We start from the raw sequence: 22,840 nt of genomic DNA, 5'->3' as shown, positions 1-22,840 counted from the left end.
AACTGATAGAGTGGGCAAAAAATTTAGTGATGTTTAGTAATATTTCGTAATTTACTAGAGATTTGGCAGCACTGACGCACTGATCATCGAACGTTTTGGGTTTTGTATTGACATTTGCGTGAAAATTTGGTGTCCGGGTCTTTGCGGCATTTCATAAATATGATCCGTAATTGATAGTTTATAAAAGTTATGTGTAAGTGGCGAAAATAGTTTTCCGTTCGGTGTATGTGTATTAAACAAGAAACTAGCACAAAATGGACGCCAAAAGAAAATTATCGTAAGTGTTTTGTAACGCATACCCCGTACCTTTTTAATACGTTCAAATTTCTTGGAAATTGAAAACGGCTTATTCTCTTTGATAATAACGATGTCAAACATCAATAAAGATAAACTGATAATTTAGCTGTAAGATTACTGTGAGAAATTGCACATAAATCTAACTGCTGTTAATTTATCTGAAATGTGCCTTGTGCTCACATTTCACTGCCACTTTTTTTTTATAATCCGAGTTGATTTTTCGCCAGTCATAATCTTAAGTTTAAGGAGAATTAAACCACATCGTTCAAATACAATTAAGAGGACACGTTCCTGATTATAATATCAACACCTTTGTGGGGAAAACAGAGTTATTAATTTGATAATAATTCTAGTTTCCTGCATTATGTGGCCAATTAAAAACCGAAAATTATCACATCTCACATACTTTCCATAACTATTAGGTATATTTATTTCGGTTAACCACATATTTTAGAGATTGATAAGTGGAAAATGTTTACTTCCTTAAACAATAACAAATTAAATGTTAAGTCCTTAAATTTCTTTTCTTGTGCAAAGAAAATCATTAAATGTGTTGTTCAATTACCATGTAGATTCATTTATAATAAAATGTAATACCAATCTAAGGTAAACAGTACTATCTTTCTGCAGTTTCCTCTTAATTATACCTAGATTAATATAAAATGCATTAATTTATACGTATATATGTCCTTGACCTTTTTCTTCCAGTTTTAAGCAGATAGTTTAATAATTTTTAATTACAATCGGCTATATCTTTGAGACTTAAGGGTTAAAGACATTTCCCAGTAACTGTAGGTTTTTTAAATCAAATCTCGGGGTTTTACTGGAGTTTCCTGTATCTAATCTAAATTCAGTATGCAAAAATATTCAATACCTTGGCATAAATTGCTTCAGGGTTTACATTTATTGTAAATTTATCTTATTTCTATAACAAAGAACGAAATTATTTGCAATTGCAGTATATTACTGTTTGTAAATTAAGTTTCACACCTACATACATTCAAATCTCTCATATATTTAAATAAAACCTAGGAAAAGGTCATTTTATACCCTTCGTATTAAAATTCGAAGTCTCTATCCGACTATGAAGTGCTGACCATACGGTTAATTATCATTCTTGCAGAACGCAAGGTGATTCCCTGTACGAAGTCTTAGCATTACCGAAAACGGCGACTGGCGATGAAATAAAAAAGACTTACCGTCGCCTGGCGCTGAAGTACCACCCAGACAAGAACCCGAACAACCCGGAGGCCGCCGAGAAGTTCAAAGAAGTAAACAGGGCCCATTCCATACTGAGCGACGCCACCAAACGGAATATCTACGACAATTACGGTTCCCTGGGGCTCTACATCGCCGAGCAGTTCGGTGAAGAGAACGTCAACGCTTACTTTGTCGTTACCTCTACTTGGTGTAAGGTAGGAAGTTTTTTGTGTACGGTATTTTTTTATTTTAATCAAATATATGTTTACGTTTTCAGAAATTGTAAAGGTAATTATTTTTGGAACATCATTGAAATTCATTTTTTTATGTATATAAGTGGCCTTCCATTTGTATTTACGTCCTAGAAAAATCGCTTGAAGGATTTTCTCTATAAAAACAAATTAAATCGGTTAATAAAAGAATTCGAGTTGTCCCTAAAATGGTCTAAACGAGACCACTGTATATATTATAAATTTATTATTATCTGCGTGTAAAAACTTATCACTTCTAAATTGAAGCTGGATTATTTGTTTACATATTTTTTTTAAGTAGTTGATAATAAGTACCACTCATTTCTACAACTTGTTAAATCTGTTTACTATTGAAGTTAAATTTAATGTTTATTTTTAAATGCGAATTATGTGTGATGACATTTGCGAGAAATCGTCCGATAAGTCGCATTTAACCGTTTTATTTTCATATTGGAGTAGTGCAAGTTCACTTGGATGGAAATGTAAATTGAGAAATTTTTTTAAGCGAATTTGTAAATCACAATTAGGTATTAATAAAACTAAAAAAAATGTGTGTCAAAAAATTAATATTAATTCAGTTGTGATATTATTCAAGGTCATATAAATAACCAACTAATTCTAATTATATATCCATTTTAATTAATTTTTTTGTTTGATAAATAAAACACAGTTATTGGTTCAAATGAACTACTTTTACGCTTCAAATGAACTATTTTAACGCAGACAAACATTTCTTCCGCGTATAAACTCGTATTTACCATTCCAGGCACTATTCTTCATCTGTGGTATACTGACGGGCTGCTACTGCTGCTGCTGCCTGTGCTGCTGCTGCAACTTCTGTTGCGGCAAGTGCAAACCCAGACCACCGGAGGACACCGGAGACTATCACACTCTTAACGTAAGTCGAACGCCCTACAGTGTCTCTGTTTATCATCCCAAGCATTTCTATGCACATTGCACTCCCTATAAGTGTTTTTAATCTTTTAACGAACACCGAGCCGGCAAAGTTAAGCCAAGGTCCCGTCGAGGCTCATCGGTCAGGTAAAAGAAGCGTTTGTGGCGAGAAATCTTTTATTGCTTGGGTAATTTAGAAACTGGGATCACAACGGTTGGGTTTGGTACGGTTCGAATTTATTTTGTATAAAAATTGAACGACAAGTCATTGTTTGTTTAACGATGAAGTGTACGGCCTTCCTCGTTTTTAAATTACCTGCATAGACCTAAGAATTAATTGGCTTTGTTTTTTTTTTAACAGATTTATAGTCCTGATTAAAACGAGGTTTTTTAAAATTTAATTTGGCGTAACTTCACAAAATTGCTCCTCTCTATCGATTAAATTGCCGATAATTCAGGATTATCTGTACCAAGCCTTGTTTTGGATCAATTAAAAACACTTCTTCATTTTGCATGACCTCTGATATCTCTCCCTACGTCTAGAAGGTAAGTAGTTTCACTGCACATGTGTTTCGTTGTTTTTCGTTTCGTTTGTTATGTCGCTTTTTGGACTGGGATATCGTCTGGGATCCTTAGAAGGTAAGCAATAGCCGTGGCCCCCTTACACCGCTCTAATTTCGTACCTACAGCAGAATTTTTGTTTGTTTGTTAATCGTCTCGTACCACATTTGTATAATTCTCGAGTTTGGTGGTTTGCAAGTATAAAAAAATGAAATAAAAAGGCGATGGGTTGCATAAAAAATTATTACTACTTGGATTTACCAAGAATTTAATACATAAATAATAGTCTGGTTTCTTTGTTGAGTCATGAGCCTAGTTTTTATCTGTTGTTTATCTGTTAGTAAATAATTGTTTTAATGACAAAGCAGTCATATTTAGAATTATCTTTTACTTAATCTTAAAATACCTTACGGTGATAAACAGGGTAGATTAAGTATTTCGGGAAATATAGATTTTTGTTTGACGATATTTTAGGATAAAAAACATTGTGATTTTATGATGGTGGGACTTTAACAATGCGATCGTGTCCACAATTTGCACAGTTTGTGTGTAGCTGTAGCTTATTTCATAAATATTTTCTCGCCTAACCAAATTGTAAGATGCGTAATACTTTGGGGTAGTTAAAAATAACACATTTTCCAAATTATAGCAAAGTTGAGGATGATTGAAGAAAAATTTAATAAAAAAATGTAAAAAGATTCGTAATTACCCTCCAAAAATCCCATTTAGGATTGGTCAATACCTCTGATTAGTAATGACCATTTCTAAAAATATGCAATTTGACAAGACCGTTATGAAAAAAATGGTCGTGGAGCAGAAAAATAAATATTCTTTAATTTTTAATACTACTACTTATTTTTTTTAAGCTCATTCAAACAGTTTTTTATTTTTTCAAAAAAATCTTGTCAAATAAAGTCGAACAATGTTCTTCGATACCAGAAATCCAGACATACGAAAAGGTGCTTGGAGAAGTGCTTTTTTTACAAAAACGTGATGCAAAACAACTGTTTCGGAGACGGTTGGGAGCCCTACTCCCAAAAAAAATCGTTGGGTTACACGTATTTGTTTAAAAAACTTGCATTGAAAAGCCTCCCCGTTCTCCCAACTTTTCCGAGAGTAAACGTTTTGTTTCTTTTCCGTTTCTCTTTTATTTTAACGAACTTTTATTTAGTTTTGTGGTTCTGACATGTAGTGATGTTTTCAGCGAGATCAAGGGCCGAGCTCGGGCCAGCCTGTTACCACTCAGCCAGGTAGGAGGGTGAGTATGACAGAATTTCTCACGATGTACAAATTAACCGTCATCTCCTAACGGAAGGATCGCATCGGCGATCCACGAACTCTTCTTAGTGCATGCTCATGAAATGGCTGAACGATAGCTTTGGGGTTACATAAGCCTGCGTTCGTCTCACTTTGTAGATATTTGGGGGGGCATACGCAATTCGGCAGAACGGATTTGCGCGTTCTGTGGAATATGTCGGAATTTGAATCAAGGCATTGCTTTTTTAATTATTCTTTTCAAAAGATACATGTGAAGTATTTAACACTTGTTTTATATTTTTTTTATGTGCGAAAAAATAGTGCAAAATATTATCGGTCACTGTTGACACTGCCGACTAGACAACGTAATAAGACGTAAACGTTACTTTGTTTTCGAAGAATTCTATTAAATCTCTGTAAAGTATTGATACATCTCTATAGAAACAATCAGGAATCTAATTACACTTAATACAGGGCGTAACTTTCAATGGGGGTCATAGTTACATGGAGGCTCAAATTCTGTCTTGAAAACTCTTTTTTTTTTGTACCTTTCGTAATTTTCATATTCCACCTCTAATATAACTTCAAACAACCACGTGCTAGCCACGGCGTACACGCAGTTGTGAGCTACGGCGTACATTGCCGCCAAATCTCGTCTTTTTTCATAACATTCATAAATTTAACGATGAAGGCACACAAACACGCCGTACCGTCACCGAACACCGAAAGAAATAACTTTCGATTCCAGTAAAAACTAATACTTTTAGCAGATAGTTGCAAATGCCTCAAAAATTGATAAACTTTCGCTGAATTAACGATTGTCGTTTGTTTTTTTATCCGACCTGTTGTCATATCACATCAGATGGATTGTTATCATGTAGTTTACCTAAATTAGGTCGATATCAGGAGTCATTGACACCGAGATTCACAAACTAAACACGGTGCTTTAAAAAAATAGTAACAAACACTTTTTATTAAAAACTTGAGTATTTTTATTTATGTAAATAGCAAAAACTTCATAATGTAGCAGTCATACAAAATTAACCTATTTTCCGAAATTACTCGACTATTTTATTTAAAAAAATTATCAGAATGCTAAATTCTGGCGAATATGTACAATTACCGCTAAAAAAGACTGACCTCCATTTAAATTTACACCCTGTATTTCGTTATCGATCAAAAATTGATTGCATTCTCTGTTTTTTTTTTTTCAGGAAAATGTCCTCTAAACTATTAAGCAGTTAGATTGCTATAACGCCGAGGTGAAACGTGTCGTTTTGTAAATTGTAACAAATGTTAAGAACGTGCAATTCATTAAATGGAAATATGAAAGTTAAAATCGTTTTTTTTTCTCTGTTTTGTCTTGTACGTACTCGGAAACGTTTCGTATTCGATCTGGATATCTTAAAATTATTTTCAATGCTACGGAATCGGTAGTAGCTGCTCTATAAGTTTTCTACATTGTAAAAATGCGTTAGAAGTGGTTTTACGAACTTTTAACGTTATACAGGATGTCCCAAATTCCAGGTGTACAGGCCATCAGATGTTTTTAAATAAATAGAGTCTAAAACCCGCTTCGATTTTTTTAAAATGTCAATTTTTGCAAAATTGTGTTGGAAATTTTTGTTCCGTTATTTTATTGCGATTTATTCATAAATTTTTTTTAATTAATCTCAAAAAAAAAGATTTTGCTACTTTCCACAAACAATTTACGCATTTTACGAATAAAAAATTGCAATAAACCAAAAGAAAATAAAATTTTGTTAATTGTGCACCTGCAAATCGGGAGACCCTGTACGTCACCCCTACCCGCAGTGAGTGACAAGTGAGACGTAAACATCCGTCCCGCGGGAAGTTCGCTCCCTCACTAACGTCTTTTTTTGCTGAGCCGCCTTTCATTGCTACAATTTTTTTAGGAGGACGGGTCGGACGAGGAGCGGGGCGGATCGCCCGTCACGAGCCAGCCGTCCCCCAAGAAGGGCCAGAACGCCCCGGTATACGCCATGCCAGCCCCGCCGGCGAACGGGATGGGCGAGAGCGCCGCCCTTAATCAAGGTGATGTGAAAGTCTATACGCCCGGTAAGCCCTAGTTTGAAAACGCTTATATTCGCTCGTACCGCGAATATAAGCGTGAATATTTGTGTCTATAAAGCGCGAATAAGGCGTATTACCTTGTAAATATCGTTTTAGATTTATTCCAGCATGAGTAAGGATCCTATTTTTCCTTATTCGTCGTTAAACGTTATTGGATGTCGTACCTAACCCCTTAAAAGTTGGCTTAATCAATATCGTGTATTATTTGCTTGTGGCAATACTGGATGAGGTCAAGGAGTAGTTTTATCGTATTTAATTTGGCCCAGATGGAAGCTGGCCAAGTATTTTTATCAGGGACAGAACTTATTGATCTATCGGGATATCTTTAAATAAATGTACTCTTAAAAGATAACAGTTAATGCTTTTTTCTTTGAGAACCTCCGAACTAACCCTGGATCGTGAATAAATTCATGTAACACGAGATCACATCATTATTATCATTTAAAAAATTTTTTTGGAACGAATTAAAGACATCCTGTATTCTATTGGGACTGTGAATTGATTTTGAGGTATTTTTTTGTAAATTCAAGGTTTGACTGTGAAAAATCGTGTACTTTCTAAGTGTTGTCCATCATTAGCCACTACTTTTTCTCGTCTTTCCGTCGGCATGCGGATTCCGCAACCCCACGATTTTCAACGCTTAGAATTATCATAGCACATCCATTTTTCATCGACAGTGACTGCGATGCAAAAAACCGTTTCATTTTTGCCGTGAAAAATCGCCGTTCAGCATATCTAGTAAGCTTCCAATTCCTCATTTTCGAACTATTTCGGTTGACCAGGACATTATTTATTAACTGTTTCAAAATCGTCACTTTTTAAAACATCGCAACCAATACTCGCACGTTTTTATCGATGGAGTATGTTCACCGTAAGTTTCCGACTGCTCTCGATGACATTCAGCAGCACTTTTCTTTGAATTAAGAGGGCTCTATAGCAAATAGACAACCGGCCGTACATTTTTATAGATTTTCTTACACAGTTTGTCTAAATGTGAATTAATGCACAAATAACAGACTTTCCTCCATTCTAATGCAGATTTTCTATAAAATGGAGTTGGTTCGAGACTCAAATTACTTTTTGTTGTAAAGAAATTTGTAATTTGGCACTTTTGAACAAGCGGCATAAGTTTCTTTACACCAAAAAGTATTTTGAGCTTCAAATTAACTCCATTTTATATAAAATTGTGTACTTTCGAAGTATTGTCAATCCCGTCTTTCCCGAAGCATACGGATTCCCTACGATTTTCTACACTTAGAATTATCGTAATGCATCCACTTTTTCATTGACAGTGACTACAATGCAAAAAACTGTTTCATTTTTGCTGTGAAAAATCGCTGTTCAACATATCTCGGCCTTCCTTGCTTTTGAGTCGTTTCGAGTGCATTTAAACGTTCGGAAACTGTCGTGCGATCAACATTCAACGATTCAGCACGTCCGTCTTGCATCTTGGTCGAGTAAGCTTCCAATTCCTCATTTTCGAACTATTTCGGTTGACCAGGACATTATTTATCAACTGTTTCAAAATCGTCACTTTTTAAAACATCGCAACCAATACTCGCACGTTTTTATCGATGGGGTATGTTCACCGTAAGTTTCCGACAACGCTCGATGACTTTCAACAGCACTTTTCTTTGAATTCAGAGGGCTCTATAGCAATAATTTTATAGATTTTCTTACACAGTTTGTCTAAATGTGAATGAATGCACAAATAACGGACTTTCCTCCATTCTAAAGCAGATTTTCTATAAAATGGAGTTGGTTCGAGACTCAAATTAGTTTTTGTTGTAAAGAAATTTGTAATTTGGCACTTTTGAACAGGCGGAATCGTAAATTACAAGTTTCTTTACACCAAAAAGTATTTTGAGTTTCAAACTAACTCCATTTTATAGAAAATTGTATACTTTCGAAGTATTGTCCATCCCGTCTTTCCCGAAGCATACAGATTCCCCACGATTTTCTACACTTGGAATTATCGTAATGTATCCATTTTTCATCGACAGTGACTACGATGTAAGAAACCGTTTCTTCTTTGCCGTGAAAAAGAGCCATTCAGCATATCTCGGCTTTCCTTGCTTTTGAATTGTACCGAGTGCGTTTAAACGGTTGGAAACTGTCGTGCGATCGACATTCAACGATTCAGCACGTTCGTCTTGCGTTTGACATGCATCTTAATGGAGTAACACTTCCAATTCCTCATTTTCAAACTATTTCGGTTGACTAGTGTGTTCTTTATCAACTGTATCAAAATTGCCACTTTTTAAGACATCGAAACTAATACTTGCACGTTTTTATCGATGGAGTATGTTCACCGTAAGTTTCCGACTGCTCTCGATGACTTTCAGCAGCACTTTTCTTTGAATTTAGATGGCTCTATAGCAAATAGGCAACTAGCAATACATTTTTATAGATTTTCTTACACAGTTTGTCTAAATGTGAATTAATGCACAAATAATAGACTTTCCTCCATTCTAAGGCAGATTTTCTATAAAACGGAGTTAGTTTGAGACTCAAATTACTTTTTATTGTAAAGAAATTTGTAATTTGGAGCTTCTGAACAGGCGGCATCGTATATTACAAGTTTCTTTACACCAAAAAGTATTTTGAGTTTCAAACAAACTCCATTTTTTAGAAAATCTATGTTAGAACGGAGAAAAGTCTGTTATTTGTGCATTAATTCATATTTAGACAAACTATGTAAGAAAATCTATAAAAATGTATTGTTAGTTGCCTATTTGCTAGAGCTCTTGAACACGAAAAGTAAAATTTCCCACAAATGGTGTTTTGTTAAAATTTCAGCAAAACGACACATAATGACATGATTTGATGCGATATAGCGTAAGTTACGCCATCTATTGTAAATCCCTTAAAATTAATTCACAGTCCTAGTAATATAAGCCACTAGGTACGTAGACAGGGTATAACTTTGATTGGGGGCCATATTTTCTCAAATTCATTGTGAAAACGAGTTTTTTTAACATTTTTCTCAAAATTTTTCGTATCTAGAAAAACATTGTAGACACAAACACACCTTGCCACTAAACACTAAAATAAATCACTTTTTAAGATTCCCCACAACAGCGTACTATACAACTTCTATTTTGACTCCAGTAAAAACTAATACTTCACACAAAAGTCGCGAAAATTACAATAAATGTGATAATATGAAGTGGAGGCATATTCTGCTATTCTTGTTTCACTGAATTAGTTTTTGGCATTTTGTTTTTTGCCTGCCTAGTGCCCTGTTGTCATATCTCATCAGACGGATTGATACTGTGTAGCGGTCAGTGTTAAAGATCATTGACTCTGAGATTCACAAACTAAACACGGTGCTTTAAAAAAAATAGCAGCAAATACTTTTTATTAAAAGTTCGATTGTAAAAAATATTTCAAATTATTAGATTAGTAAATATTTTTTTATTATGTTTGACACTTATTTTTTCCATTGTCATTTCGCTCTCTACCGCTACATTAGTTTCATAGAGTTGGTTTAAGGTGATTAAAATCTGGTAACACTGATAAGTGTAGTTTAAAAAACGAATTATGACTTGACTGTTTATTTAATTAAAAAATATTTACATTTCAAATTAAAAAAACTGACCCCCACTTAAATTTACACCCTGTATCTTGAACGTTTCTGCACAAATCTTACATTTTTTTTGTATTTTGTATTTTTGTGGGAAATACCTGAATAGAAGAATACTGACATTGGAATATACAGGGTGGTCCTTAAGTACCTGCCGTTATATCTAGAATTAGTACAGTCATTGAAGCTGAAAATCAGCTGTAACCTCCGAATTCTTTGAAACTGCATGGATTTTGACGCTTTTTGTTTTTTAGGGGTAAAAACTACCCCTAAGTGAAAAAAATTGAAAAAATTAAGTTTTAAGCATTTTATTGATAAAAATCGTGTTCAAGCACAAAGATTAAGTAATGTCCCATGTTCTCGAACATGTTTTATGATATATTTGATCTTTTCGACCCTTTTTAACCCTTAAAAACTACCCCTATGCAAAAAAAAATGATAAAAAATTAATTTTTAAAGATTTGGAATGATTGAATCGTACAATTATTTAAAATAAAAGTTACCTTATAGCTAATAAAAGAATTTTTCCCTTTCAACCCCCTAAAAACCACCCCTGTATTGCCAAGAATGATAAAAAATTACTTTTTAAAAGCTTGGATTGCTTTAACGGTGCAATTATTTAAAATAAAAATTCCCTCATTGCTTATGAAGGAATTTGTATCTCATAACACTTTTCAACCCTTATAAATTACCCCTGTGCTAAAAAAATGATAAAAAATTACGTTTTAAATCTTGGAATGCTACAATTTGTAATAAAAATTCCCTTATATTGTTTATGAAAGAATATTTTACTTTTGCCATTTTCAACTCACATAAACTACCCTTTTACCAATATTAATGTAAAATATTTTTATTATAATCGATTTTTAAATATAATCGATCATAAAAAAATTGCTACGCTGCATATAAATAATCACACTAATTTTTTTTACTTATTTCATTTGTATAATGTATAAGTAATATATAAAAATGAGAAAGCCTATTTTGCTCCAAAAAAATGTCATTGGTATTTTTACCATAACTCGGTTAATTTTGAAACTGTAGTATCCTACAAAGAAGCATTTTAAAAATAATTTCAAGAGCTGTAAGATCGTTTGCATATAAAACCTTTTAAGTCCTTCGTTTTTTAAAGGGAAAGGTCTCGAGACAGCTCGTTTTTTCACTAAAATGGATACTTCAAGCGGCGATACCTCCTTTAAATTTTTTATGCTAAAGAAATTAAAAAAAGGCAAAATATTTGTTGAAAAATAAGCTACAATTTGTTGTCTTCATTTTTTACGTATCTTTCATCGTTTCAGAGTTATTATATAAATAAGGCAATTTTTTTGAATAATAAAAAATACGTTTTCAACTTTTACCGTACATTATTAAAAAAATACGCATTCTAAACCGGTCTAACTTCAGGATCGTATGAAAAACACTAAAACAATTCTTATTGTAAAGGGTCTACGATTAATTTTAATTCTGATGGAAATGGTACAGCGTTTACTGGTCATTTTTGCTTAAAAAATATGAACAACAAATTTGTTTTTGACGATAACTCCTTCAATTTTGCTCTAATTAACTTTTATAAGTTCTCATTTTGAAGGTCTTTTTGAGTACTACAAACAAACTTCAGGAACATCATACACGTAAAATTAATCCTTTTTCCGTTATTTGATGTTGAATACATCGATTCGAGTATTCCCCCCAAAATAAGTCCCGTTCCAATAACCATATTTCGCTTTATAGGACGTACAACACTTTTTAAAAAACGATTTTCTTTGTTTATTTATAAGCTACATTTTTGTTTATTACACTTTTTTAATTAAATGCGTAGTTTTTGAGTTATTCGCGAAAAATACTTTGAAAAAGTGTTTTTTTCACTCAAAATTCCAAGTTTTCAATCGTGAATAACTAAAAAACTATTGATTTCTCGAAAAAATTCTTCGAATATATTTTTTTACTTAAAACTTTATTCTCTATCGATTTCCAGCGTTATTTTTGAAAAAAAAATTTCCACCCTCGAGAAGGAGTGCCAACCCCCAACAAGGTGGAAGCGTCAATCGGCGCTGTGTCACTAATGTTCATTGACCTTTTCTCTAACTACCTGCCAAATTTCAAGTCGATCGGTTCAGTTTCAAAGAATTCGGAGGTGAAAAGCTCCAATGACTGTACTATTTCTGTTAATTTTTTACGCAGAATCCACCAAGCATTTTAGTCGCATTAACAAACGAAATTTCATCAATTTATGTAAGAAATGCTTCATAGCGCTCACACGACGGCTCTTATCTTGAAAATTTAAAGACCGCCCTGTATAGCAGTATTTACCAGCACGTGCCGGCTGAACGGCTGAAATGACTTGGACTGTTTTTAGATTTAAAGTAATGGATGGAGGATAGACAGTAATAACAAAAAAACTAACAGGTATGCCAAGTACACCGAAGAAACAGTGGTAACGAAGGGACGTCGACGTCATCTTCCGCAACCTAGTCAAAAATTTTCTTAAGTTTCGTCCATTAAAACTAATTTAACTAAGCTACAATTAAGCTTAAAACGATATTATACGGTTTTTAATCTACCTTTTAGTTCTCTTTAGGTAATTTTAAAATTGCATACGAATAAATAAACACTTCAATTATCTACTATCTACTTGTACGGTTAAAGACCTGTTTGGTGTGTGTTATATAACAAAAAAATAATGCACTTCCGTTGTTTGTTACGTCATACGAACTCTACAGTATTTTTTTTCTACGGCTACTAGCAAGGCTTGGATCTTATTCTAGCTGTTCGAACTTTTATTTATTTTTATGTACCGACAGTTTGAGGTGGCGCTTCTTGCGGACGCGTGAAGAGCGTCCGTAGAAACTACGACGTCAAGCTGCCGTTAGTTTTAGCACAATAGCTCAGCGTTGTTATAATATTTGTTCGTTTAAGCGATCGATCGTTTCCGTATAGCCCGTCGGAACGGTAGAGGATTTGTTGTTAGGGCTCTTCCGGTAAGACTTTTGTTTTGTTTCTCTCCTCACCGTTATGAATTGTTAAACAAGCAATTAGTGTAAAAAATGAATAAGTAATAAAAATATAAATATCACAGTTAAATCCTGTAATTTTAATATTTATTCAGTGTACCGTTGTTAATCAGTAATTGTAATTAAAGAATTATAGCCTAGATATTATACACTTACGATAGAACATTATGTGTATATTGAAATTGAAAATAAATCTATTCCTACTTGACCGTTTTTGTTTTCAGCCGTCCCACGCCGAGATAACGAATTTGTATTCCTTTCAGTTACCGCATATTTGGAAATTTAAAATCAGCTAAGTCTTGTATGTATGTATGTCGGAGCCCTTATTAGGCCCCCTTTCATTACTCGAGTACTTTTCTTCAAATCATCCTATTACTACACAGGTGGCTTGGTGGCAAAGTCTCGTACAATTTTTTATGTATGATAGCATGATCTTAAGTTACAGAGATTTAATTGCTCTATTCTCTTTACCATTTTATTGGGGAACACACGCAGGCTGAAGGTGTTGAGCGACCCAGGTCTCTGGTAGGCTGCCACAGCCACATCCCGAGCCTGCCCTAGGTCACCCATCCAAGTTCCAGCCTGCGTCCGTGTTACTTACCTCGGCCGATCGAAATCTATCGGCCAAGATACCCGGCTAGGTGGTCCCCCATGTCAAGTCTTATTTTTATTATTAGATAGTGTCTTATTACACTGGTGCATAATTACAGCAGTCATGAATCGATGGACAAGCCATTAGTATCGACTAGTAGTAAAAAATCGACTATTTTTTTTTTGACTTTTTAATTTTGGAATTTTGTAAATAATGAACAAATTAATATCTGAAAAGGAACAATACACATTTTCAAAGGAAATTTAATGCTCTACAAAAAAGGTCTCTTAACATTTTTGCATAAATTTACTCCTTCAAAAGTTATTCACGATTGAAGAAAAATTAAATTTTTGTTTTTTTTAGTTTTGGACCCAATTTTTTTCACTCGATGGAACAAATTGATATTATACCTCATCGACAATAATTGTTCGATCAATATAATCACCAAAAATATCTAAAATTCATAATATATTCAAATTCATTCTCGCTCAATAACGTAGTTCTACAAGAACATAGTTTTTCTGTTTCAAAATAATTTAAAAAATAACAATCATATAGTTTTACTACTGAAGGTTATTTATTTATAATATATTCATTAATATACAGTGGGTCCCGTTTTTCAGGTTAACACCTCTGGAAATGTGAGAAGGCTGTGGACTTTCCGCAAGCCTTTTTTTTACAAATAGTACCCTGAAAGGAGGCTATATTCTACTAATAATTTTATTGATGTCATAAAAGCCTGGCCTACTACGATTTTTTAAAAGGGTCATTTTTCCAGAAAGTGGTATTAGGCATTTTTTCATCAAAAAAATAATATTACCAGGCTATTCAACACCCATCAAAATACCCATATTCCAAATTTGAACGACAAATGTCTATTGAGTGTTTTGTTATGTGGCGCCAAACTTCGAAAAATCAGAACTAAAAATTATAATAAGCAGGTCAAAGATTGCCATGAAAGTGAAAACAAATACCAATCAGATAAAGAAAAAATATAGACTAAAGCACTATGACGAGTGAAAATACTCTCTCTTCTCCTTAATAACCGCAACGTCTATTATTAATGCCCACTTAGTGAAAATGACCTTGAATATTTTTATCAGCCATAATCTGATTTTTCCTTCATATAAATGTACACAATATTGTAAATAAATAATTTTCAATAGTAAAACTACATAATTGTTATTTTTAAAATTATTTTGAGACGGTAAAACTACGTTCTTGTAGAAAAAATAGCTATTGAGCGAGAATAAATTTGAATATATTATGAATTTTGGATATTCTTGGTGATTATATTGAAAGAATAATAATTGTCGATGATATATAATATCAGTTTGTTCCATTGAGTGAAAAAAATTGGGTCCAAAACCAAAAAAAAACAAAAATTTAATTTTTACTTCAACTTCAATCGTGAATAACTTATGAAGGAGTAAATTTATGCAAAAATGTCTTTTTTGTAGAGCATTAAATTTCCTTTGAAATTCTGTATTGTTCTTTTTCAGATAGTAATTTATTCGTTATTTACAATTTTCAATCTGACCTTTTTTGTAGGGCATTCAATTTCCTTAAAAAATATATGTAGACAAATTTTTTTACCTTGATGGCTTGGCAGTTTTGACACAAAAATGGCATCAGGAATAAAAAATCAAAACTAGCGATGATAGACCTCTTAAAACTAATATTAAGGGCTCAAAACTCTCACGATATTTTTTTTCGTCATTCTGAATGATATTCTCGATATATCTTTCAAAAAAAAATAGTCAATTTTTTTGGCCGAGTCTAGTATACATTGATTGTAGGCAAAATGCTATACTGCAGAACAAGTGTGCACTGATTGTTTTCTCTTTTGCTGTGCACCATGTACTGCTAGAATTATACACATCAGTAACAACGCTTGGAACACATACTGTGATGGTATTGTGAAAACATGACGTGTCATTCCCTAACGACTTCAGCAGTTCTCAACATGTTTGCATTTTTTGCAAGGTAAAATCGGTGTTTATGAACTTTTTTGCATATATTTAATTTAATGTTATCAGTACAGAGTAGCTACTCGTAAAAAACATGTTACATTGGATTTTGTTATACAGGTTGGGCAAATGTGTCGAAACACTTGTGTACAGAGTAAACCATAAGTTTGATTAAAAAATACCTTTTAACAAAAGATTTTATAGTATTTTTATTATTTTCTTTTCAATGACGTGCTTTAATTTCCAACACCTACTTTATTTGTAGAGATACGGCTTTATCGGTAGATTTTTTAAATCGACCGCCCTGTTTTTTAACATTTTTAGAAAGACAGATTTTATTATATATATCCGATTTATTGTTTTTTAAATATTGAATAAAACAATAAAATAAAGAGTAGGCTGGTTTACATTTTTTTGTCACGGCTACCTGAAAAAGTAATTAGATTTGCTATCATTGAGGTTCAGCGAAACTATTCCGCCAAAATAAAAAAATTATACATAAATACCACGGATTGGCCCGGCCGTTTATATATTTTTCGTTGTTTTTTGAAATTGAAAAACAACCATCATAAAACTAATAAATGTATAAGCAAAGTGTACTGAGTAACTTTCGCAAGAATATACAGGGTGTCCCGAAATTCATGCAACAAAATTTGGTCACAGATTCTTAAGACAAATTTAGGGCTCGTATTTTTTATTTTTGCCAAATCTTTTTTATAAAAGCCATTAAATTTAGAAACTTTTTGTCTTCAAGATTTCAGGGGGCTGTAACTCCGAAAGAGGAGGCCAGTTGGCAAAAAGAAAAAATACGGGTCCCCTAAAGTCTTAAGAATCTATGACCAAATTTTGTTGAATGAATTTCGGGACTCCCTGTATAATACGCTTTAGTTATCTAGTAATATTAAAAGTTGTATTGATGATTTCATTGAAAAATGTTTATTCATTTTAGGCTTTTTTTCGCGAGTGAAGTTGTATGTTGTGGTATGTGTAGTATGAGTGAGTGAAGAGATTTAAACTATCATATGACAACTAAGATCAAAAGAGATGGAAATAGTAACTACAAGTCAGATATTCACCAATATTCAGTCGCGAAAAAAAGCCTTTTGTTTCATGGTCTTCAATTAAACCCCACCCAAATGAATTTTAAACACATACTTAGTATGTGATTTTAAAGCAATTTCAAAATTTACTAGGGTGACATCTAGTGCGTATACGCAAAACTAATTATGACAGTTTAAACATCTACTCTTTAGAGGGCGCCTCATTTGTTTCAAGTTTCAAGAAATTTTTCACTCATCGTTACGTATAAGTGATTAAGTAAATTATTACTTATTAAACAATAATTATAAATAATTCAGCGTTATAGGTAAATCAAACATAAAAAGAGACCTATAAAGAAAAACCTGCACTTAGGTTAAACAACACTAAAAAGTATAACTGTTCAACTACATTGTGTATTATCTTCTAGACTCACGAGATGAGGCAGGATAAAGAGGGATAATCCCCCTCGATCCCAAATCATTGAGGCCAATTTCTAGCCATAGAATAATGGCGTATCTTCTAGACTAGAGGGTTGATTTGATGAAATTAATTATTTTATAATATTCATTTCGAAGAATGTTAAATATTTTTGGAGCTAGGTAAGTAAAACTTCTTTTTTCTAATGTTCTATTAATAGTAGGTACGTTTTTATACAAAAATTGTGTAAAGTTACAATGTTTTTGCTATATTTATTGTTAAAACTATTGAATGTGTCAAGAATTGGAAAATTTTCTATTGTATTTTTTAATGCTACTCACTATATTATCTTTATAAAATATTACTGTATCTTCATGATTTTTTATTCCTTTGCTTGGTTTGACCAGCAACTCATTTTTTTTACTGTTTTTATGATATAGAGATATTTTGTTACTAAAAACTGATGGATTACAGTGAAAACTGAGTGAATATATTCAGGAAAAATTATACATTTCATTATTTGCTTCTACTGGAATTCTATTTAATCACGTTACCAGAAATCAAAACGTTTAATATGATTTGTGGGGTCAAAAAACTATTTGTTCAACTATTATACACGTTAAACAAGACTTTGATCTCAATCTAATTTTTCTTAAGGTGGTTTGATATTAACGCCCTGAATTATCATTTTGACTACCAAGGGAACTTATTTAGGCGCTTTTAATGCAAAATTATTTTAATATTTTTCCGTTTCTATTGATAGATGAAGTATAATTATTAATAAAACATAAAAGCTAAGGGCATGTAAGTAAATACAAATAAAGACAGTTTACAGTTTTAAACACAGTTTAATACTGTTTTAAATACATAATTAGTAATCGTAACTATGTATATATATAAATAGGTACGCAAATTTTGGCGAGTTTTTTACCCTGCGCCCACAGTATAATATGATTGGTAACACCGGCTTTTTCTAGTAGATCTTTTCTTAGAGGAATCTTAATCGACTGTTTCAACTTTCTCCTAATTTTTCTTTTCTTAGCAGTTTCAAATACATCATGAGATTCGTTATTGTGTTGTTCTCTCCTAACATTGATCCCAATTTTGTCCTTTTCCATGGGACTGAATCTCTTTTTTTCCTCTGTTTGACACTCAACGTGTTAGGCTGCGTTTTGAAAATTTTCCTCTTGCTACGACACCTATCTTTGTACACTTCATCGACACTGGGAAATTCCTTTACGAATTCTTCCCTCGTTCTTATATTTAAACCAATGTGCTTTTCCTCATGAAGTACGATATTTCTTTGTTTATAAGTTCTAGCAGTGGAATATTTAGATTTTTCTTTTTTCTGTGAACGTTTACTGGTTTTCGATTTTGCTTTGGATTTTGACAGTAAACTTGAATCGGCTTCAGATTTACTACATGCAACCTGGGCGTATAAATCTACAATTCTTTTACCTACATTCGTTTTCTTATTGCGAAATTTAATCTCGATATTTTGAGCTCCATTTAACTTTTGTACCGCATTCTTATCCTTCTTTGTTTTTGACGTTACATCGTTTACAAATTCGATTCTTTCAATTTCATCGTCGTTTTGTAAATTCATTAACTCATTTTGGCACGCAGTTGTGTTTTGCGACGAAATAGTGACAATCTTGTTTTTTATCGATTCATAATCGTATGGAGGCGGCTTCAACAAATTATACACTTCATCAAGTTCTTTTGAAACGTCACAGTCACTATCTGAATCAGAACTGACAATACCATGAATGTAACATGCTAGTTCGTCATCGATCTACAAAATTTTAATATTGAAAGGACTTTTAAATTGTTACTAATAATAATATGAAATGTTTAGTATTTTATAACTGTTTTGCTAGGCTAGAACTTTGAGTTGGGCAGGATAATAAAAATACTAATTTAACCACTTTTAACTTCTTGAACTGATAAAAATTAAGTTTATACTAACATTACTATTCATTTCTTACCTCAATCATTATTTATTTAGATGCAAATTCAACACTTAAAGGTAACAGAGTATGATCAAACTAGAAGCACAAGAAAATCAAGAAATGTAACACATCTACTTTTTATAATACAATTTTAATTTTTTATTACTTGTTTGTTTACTACTTTTTCCCGTCATTTATTTTTGTGACACCATGTACACGTAAAAGTTTATGTTTCTCCGTCTTCTTCTAACATCATTTATCTAGGCTTCTAACGTGTCGTGATTTTGTAAACATTTTTTTTATGAAACTGCCCTCTTTGTACTAAAAAAAAACGATTTCTGTCACCAATTTCAAAAGTAATTGTTGTAACAACAACAGGAGGGCGCTGTTGCCGCTGTTGTCGTCAGGGCCCGAGAACTTATACTTGAAAATATGGGGACACTGGGAACCACGTGACTTGAGATGAATATACAAGTTGGGGAAAGAGTCTATAGATGTCGCCACAAAGATTTTGTAGAATAAATTTTGACAATTGCAATTATGAATCATTTCATGTCATTCATTTTGTTTATGTTTATTGTTGGTTAGGTTTGGCGAGTGCTGGTGTGTGTTTTATTTGTGTTTTTAGTGTGTTTTATTAGATATTTCATTCACATTTATTTATATAACATAATAATGTCTGATCATCATATAATCACATTTTTTTATTAATAATAAAATGTTTTGTTTTTTTGTTTTTTTTAATAAAAAATGTGATCAGAGGTAGGTAGTTTTTTTTATGGATATCAACACAACGAAAAATTTAAAGTTGCATAATAAATCTCTATTACAAGAATTAATCAAAGATTGGTTTAGTAAAATTATTTACATGTAATATTTTTTTATTCGCCGTGAAAGCTAATACAATATAGAAAGCACTGAAACTCTATAATCATTTTCACTCTTTTTTTTCAAAATATGTACTGAAATTTGAAATTTTTTCAACAAACATTTTAAAAAGTTACAGTATCAAAATTATTTCTTATTTTAAGTAGGAAGACTATTAGAGCATTTAAAAGTGTCTTTAATGCTTGAGTGATTTTAATGCTTTTTATCAAATGTACTTATTTTCTCATGGTGACAAAAAAAAATATCTACGTGAAAATTATTTTACAAAATCAATTTCTGAGTAATCTGTGTAGGGTGAGATTTGTTATGTAATTTTAAATTTAGCGGCGGCAGAATACCTAAAACAAATATTGAGTAGGTAGGTATATAGTTATAGAGCGTACAACTAGATGGCGCTTGCATCTTTTACTGGCTAGAGGTAATTTAACTCACTGTATTACCGATAATTCCTAGAAAAGGAAAGCAATAGAAGTTGAAGAAAGTGTCAACAGTTAGCGTTGTTAATGACCACGAAATCTGTTCAAGTTTCCTATCTATAGTATCATTTATCTAGGGTTGTCGTAACCTAAAAACCGAAGAATTGTAAACTATGTGCCTGGTAATTTTGCACTTTTTGAAATAAAACGCACGTTCTTTGCACAAGTTTTCGTATAACGTTTCTGTGATTTACACAAAGTTCTAGTATCTTTGTGTGTGTTAATCAGTAGTTTGAGAATGAAGGATTCCCCCTTGATTTGCCTTCCGGGTCAGAGACTGTGCCTTTGCGACAAAGTACACACATCTGGACAAGGTACATACGAACGCCAAGGCTACATATACTCCCAACTAGCTGGTTACGTAGACATTGTCGAAAAAGACGGATTGAAGGTAATTGAAGTTCACAGCAAGGGCGAACAAACGGTGGTACCTGGACAGGGGGACATAGTTACCGCACAAGTGAACATAATAACCCACCAGTACTGCAAATGCTTCATAAAGTGTGTGGGAAACACCGTCCTGCGACGACCATTCAGAGCCGTCATACGTAGGGAAGACGTTAGGGCGACTGACAAAGACAAAGTCGAGATATATAAGAGCTTCAGGCCGGGCGATATAATACTAGCTAGGGTGGTAAGTTCTAAACACTATGCAAAATCTCGAGTGTAATACACGTTTTTCTAGTTGCCTATCACCGAGGCCCATACTTACCAGCTGACGACCGCGGAAAACGAGCTAGGTGTTGTAATAGCGCATTCGGAACACGGGCATCGAATGGTACCTATAAGTTGGACCGAGATGCAGTGTCCTAAGACTTTCGTTAAGGAACTGAGGAAGGTTGCAAAAGTTGTGCCTGAAAATGTAAATCAGAATTTGTTAAAAGCGAAGCCTGAGTGAAATTTAATATATTTAATAAAAACTTGGCATTTTCTACTAAATGATTTTTCTGGTACCTAATCATAGTAAACCTTTGTAGTTCATTGAGGCTCAGGTAAGTACTCAAGCTTTTATTTCGTAATATTCCTGAACTTACCAATGTTTTTTTATAAATAGCAAAAGTAAGATATTGATAACGGTTTAGTATAGCTTTTTAATTGATCTTTCCTCATTCAACTATAACCATTCTTTCTTCATTGAACCATAATCGTTCAAGGACTGTAATTAATAATTATTTTTTTTAAATATAATTACGTATAAGGTTGATTGAAGTTCAACTAGTTCAGCGACCTTTTTTTAAAGGATTTCCTAACAACTGTAGTTCTAAAATACCTTTTCTAAAACACCATATTAAGCTTTGTAGTAGTCCACTTTCGAGTTTGACATAATCGAACAGGGTTTATATGAATTTTTTTATATATACAACACATATTTTGAGATTAAAACAATCTAAAACAAAACTAAGGGTTTTATCAAGTACAATACAAATAGAACAATGTGGCTTTTGTTTAACGGCTACCAAATAGTGTTATTACTTAATTTTGTGGATATCTATAAAAAAAATGACGGAAAAGTTTTAATACAGACAAAGCACTGATAATTACGTCTAGGACATTATCATTTCCAGTAAGAGTGTATTAATAGGTAGTATTTGCTCTATATGTTCAGCAACTAATGCAACATCTGTCATCTACCTGCGTCAGAAAAAAAAAAGAGTTTCCATGCCTAGATTTTTCAGATGTTAGAGAAATAAATATGGGAAATTTAATAGAACATTCATAATTGTGTAACTCGGTGGGAAATCATTCAATGACGAATTATTTTCGATAGTAGATGCTATTAATTCGTGTACGGTATTTGGAAAAATTCCTTTTAATTAAACAGGGATTATAAGAAGTAGTAGATCAGCTGAAGATGAAATAATGATAGTTACTTTAAAAATCACAAAAATTGTGATAGCTTCATCCCTTTTTAAAGGAAAAAAGTTTGAATAAAAAGGAGCTTTTATATTTTTACATACTTCATAATACTGCATATAGGTATTTATACCCCTGATTTACATTTTACAAAAATGTACGAGTATTATTTACAACTGCTTAGAAGACACGGAAAACTAAGCTCTATATTTTTATGTATTATTTTATTACATTTTAATTAACTAACAGTCCATTTCTGGAATGTCACGCACAATATCAGGCAAATATATTTATATGCTCTTTTTTAAATCAACCTCAGTAAAGGTGAGGCTTTGATCTTTGGAAACGAAACTGGTTTTTTTGTTTTAAAAACTATGGAAAAGACGTTTTGCATTATCAGGTTGAGCGTCTGATTGAAAAACGATTATTTTTTTATTATTTCTGCAAGAAGTTGAACCAAGTTTAATCTTCCAGCATTTATTATTATCTGTCTCTTTTC

General features: G+C 32.6%; 3 protein-coding genes across 6 annotated transcripts; 2 read left to right on the top strand and 1 right to left on the bottom strand.

Moving 5' to 3' along the window:
• Window positions 1-46: 46 nt before the first annotated feature.
• On the top strand, window positions 47-13,359 carry LOC108911665 (dnaJ homolog subfamily C member 5 homolog). Of its 4 annotated transcripts, none has more exons than XM_018716654.1 (6): window positions 51-277; window positions 1,421-1,712; window positions 2,515-2,646; window positions 4,408-4,461; window positions 6,377-6,515; window positions 12,497-13,359. In XM_018716654.1, exons 1-6 carry the CDS (start codon window positions 255-257, stop codon window positions 12,505-12,507), a joined length of 651 nt encoding a protein of 216 aa, XP_018572170.1. In that variant the 5' UTR covers window positions 51-254; the 3' UTR covers window positions 12,508-13,359. The 4 variants fall into 4 exon arrangements, with proteins under 4 accessions (XP_018572171.1, XP_018572170.1, XP_018572169.1 ...); XM_018716653.1 differs by having other exon boundaries at window positions 52-277; window positions 6,377-6,539; XM_018716652.2 differs by lacking the exon at window positions 12,497-13,359 and adding an exon at window positions 6,651-6,906 and having other exon boundaries at window positions 52-277; window positions 6,377-6,539.
• A 4,674-nt stretch (window positions 13,360-18,033) lies between these two features.
• On the bottom strand, window positions 18,034-19,352 carry LOC108911659. Its single transcript, XM_018716644.2, has 2 exons — window positions 19,160-19,352; window positions 18,034-18,966 (listed from the first exon to the last, which is right to left on the bottom strand). Exons 1-2 carry the CDS (start codon window positions 19,166-19,168, stop codon window positions 18,184-18,186), a joined length of 792 nt encoding a protein of 263 aa, XP_018572160.1. The 5' UTR covers window positions 19,169-19,352; the 3' UTR covers window positions 18,034-18,183.
• A 1,204-nt stretch (window positions 19,353-20,556) lies between these two features.
• LOC108911658 (exosome complex component CSL4) lies at window positions 20,557-21,432 on the top strand. Its single transcript, XM_018716643.2, has 2 exons — window positions 20,557-21,121; window positions 21,173-21,432. Exons 1-2 carry the CDS (start codon window positions 20,726-20,728, stop codon window positions 21,383-21,385), a joined length of 609 nt encoding a protein of 202 aa, XP_018572159.1. The 5' UTR covers window positions 20,557-20,725; the 3' UTR covers window positions 21,386-21,432.
• The last annotated feature ends 1,408 nt before the right edge of the window (window positions 21,433-22,840 follow it).

The sequence above is a fragment of the Anoplophora glabripennis genome, unplaced genomic scaffold (assembly GCF_000390285.2).
Source record: "Anoplophora glabripennis isolate ALB-LARVAE unplaced genomic scaffold, Agla_2.0 scaffold537, whole genome shotgun sequence".
Classification (NCBI taxonomy): Eukaryota; Metazoa; Arthropoda; class Insecta; order Coleoptera; family Cerambycidae; genus Anoplophora; species Anoplophora glabripennis.
Note: the sequence above shows the minus strand (reverse complement) of the source record. Positions and strands in the feature narration are given on the sequence as shown.

What these genes read in the sequence shown, in the direction of transcription:
- LOC108911665 (XM_018716652.2), top strand. Translation starts at nt 255, where the DNA reads ATGGACGCCAAAAGAAAATTATC. An exon ending in CCACTCAGCCAGGTAGGAGG is followed by an intron (nt 4,462 to 6,376) that starts GTGAGTATGACA and finishes CAATTTTTTTAG; the next exon opens with GAGGACGGGTCGGACGAGGA. An exon ending in TGTGAAAGTCTATACGCCCG is followed by an intron (nt 6,540 to 6,650) that starts GTAAGCCCTAGT and finishes ATATCGTTTTAG; the next exon opens with ATTTATTCCAGCATGAGTAA.
- LOC108911658 (XM_018716643.2), top strand. Translation starts at nt 20,726, where the DNA reads ATGAAGGATTCCCCCTTGATTTGCCTTCCGGGTCAGAGACTGTGCCTT. An exon ending in ATATAATACTAGCTAGGGTG is followed by an intron (nt 21,122 to 21,172) that starts GTAAGTTCTAAA and finishes ACGTTTTTCTAG; the next exon opens with TTGCCTATCACCGAGGCCCA.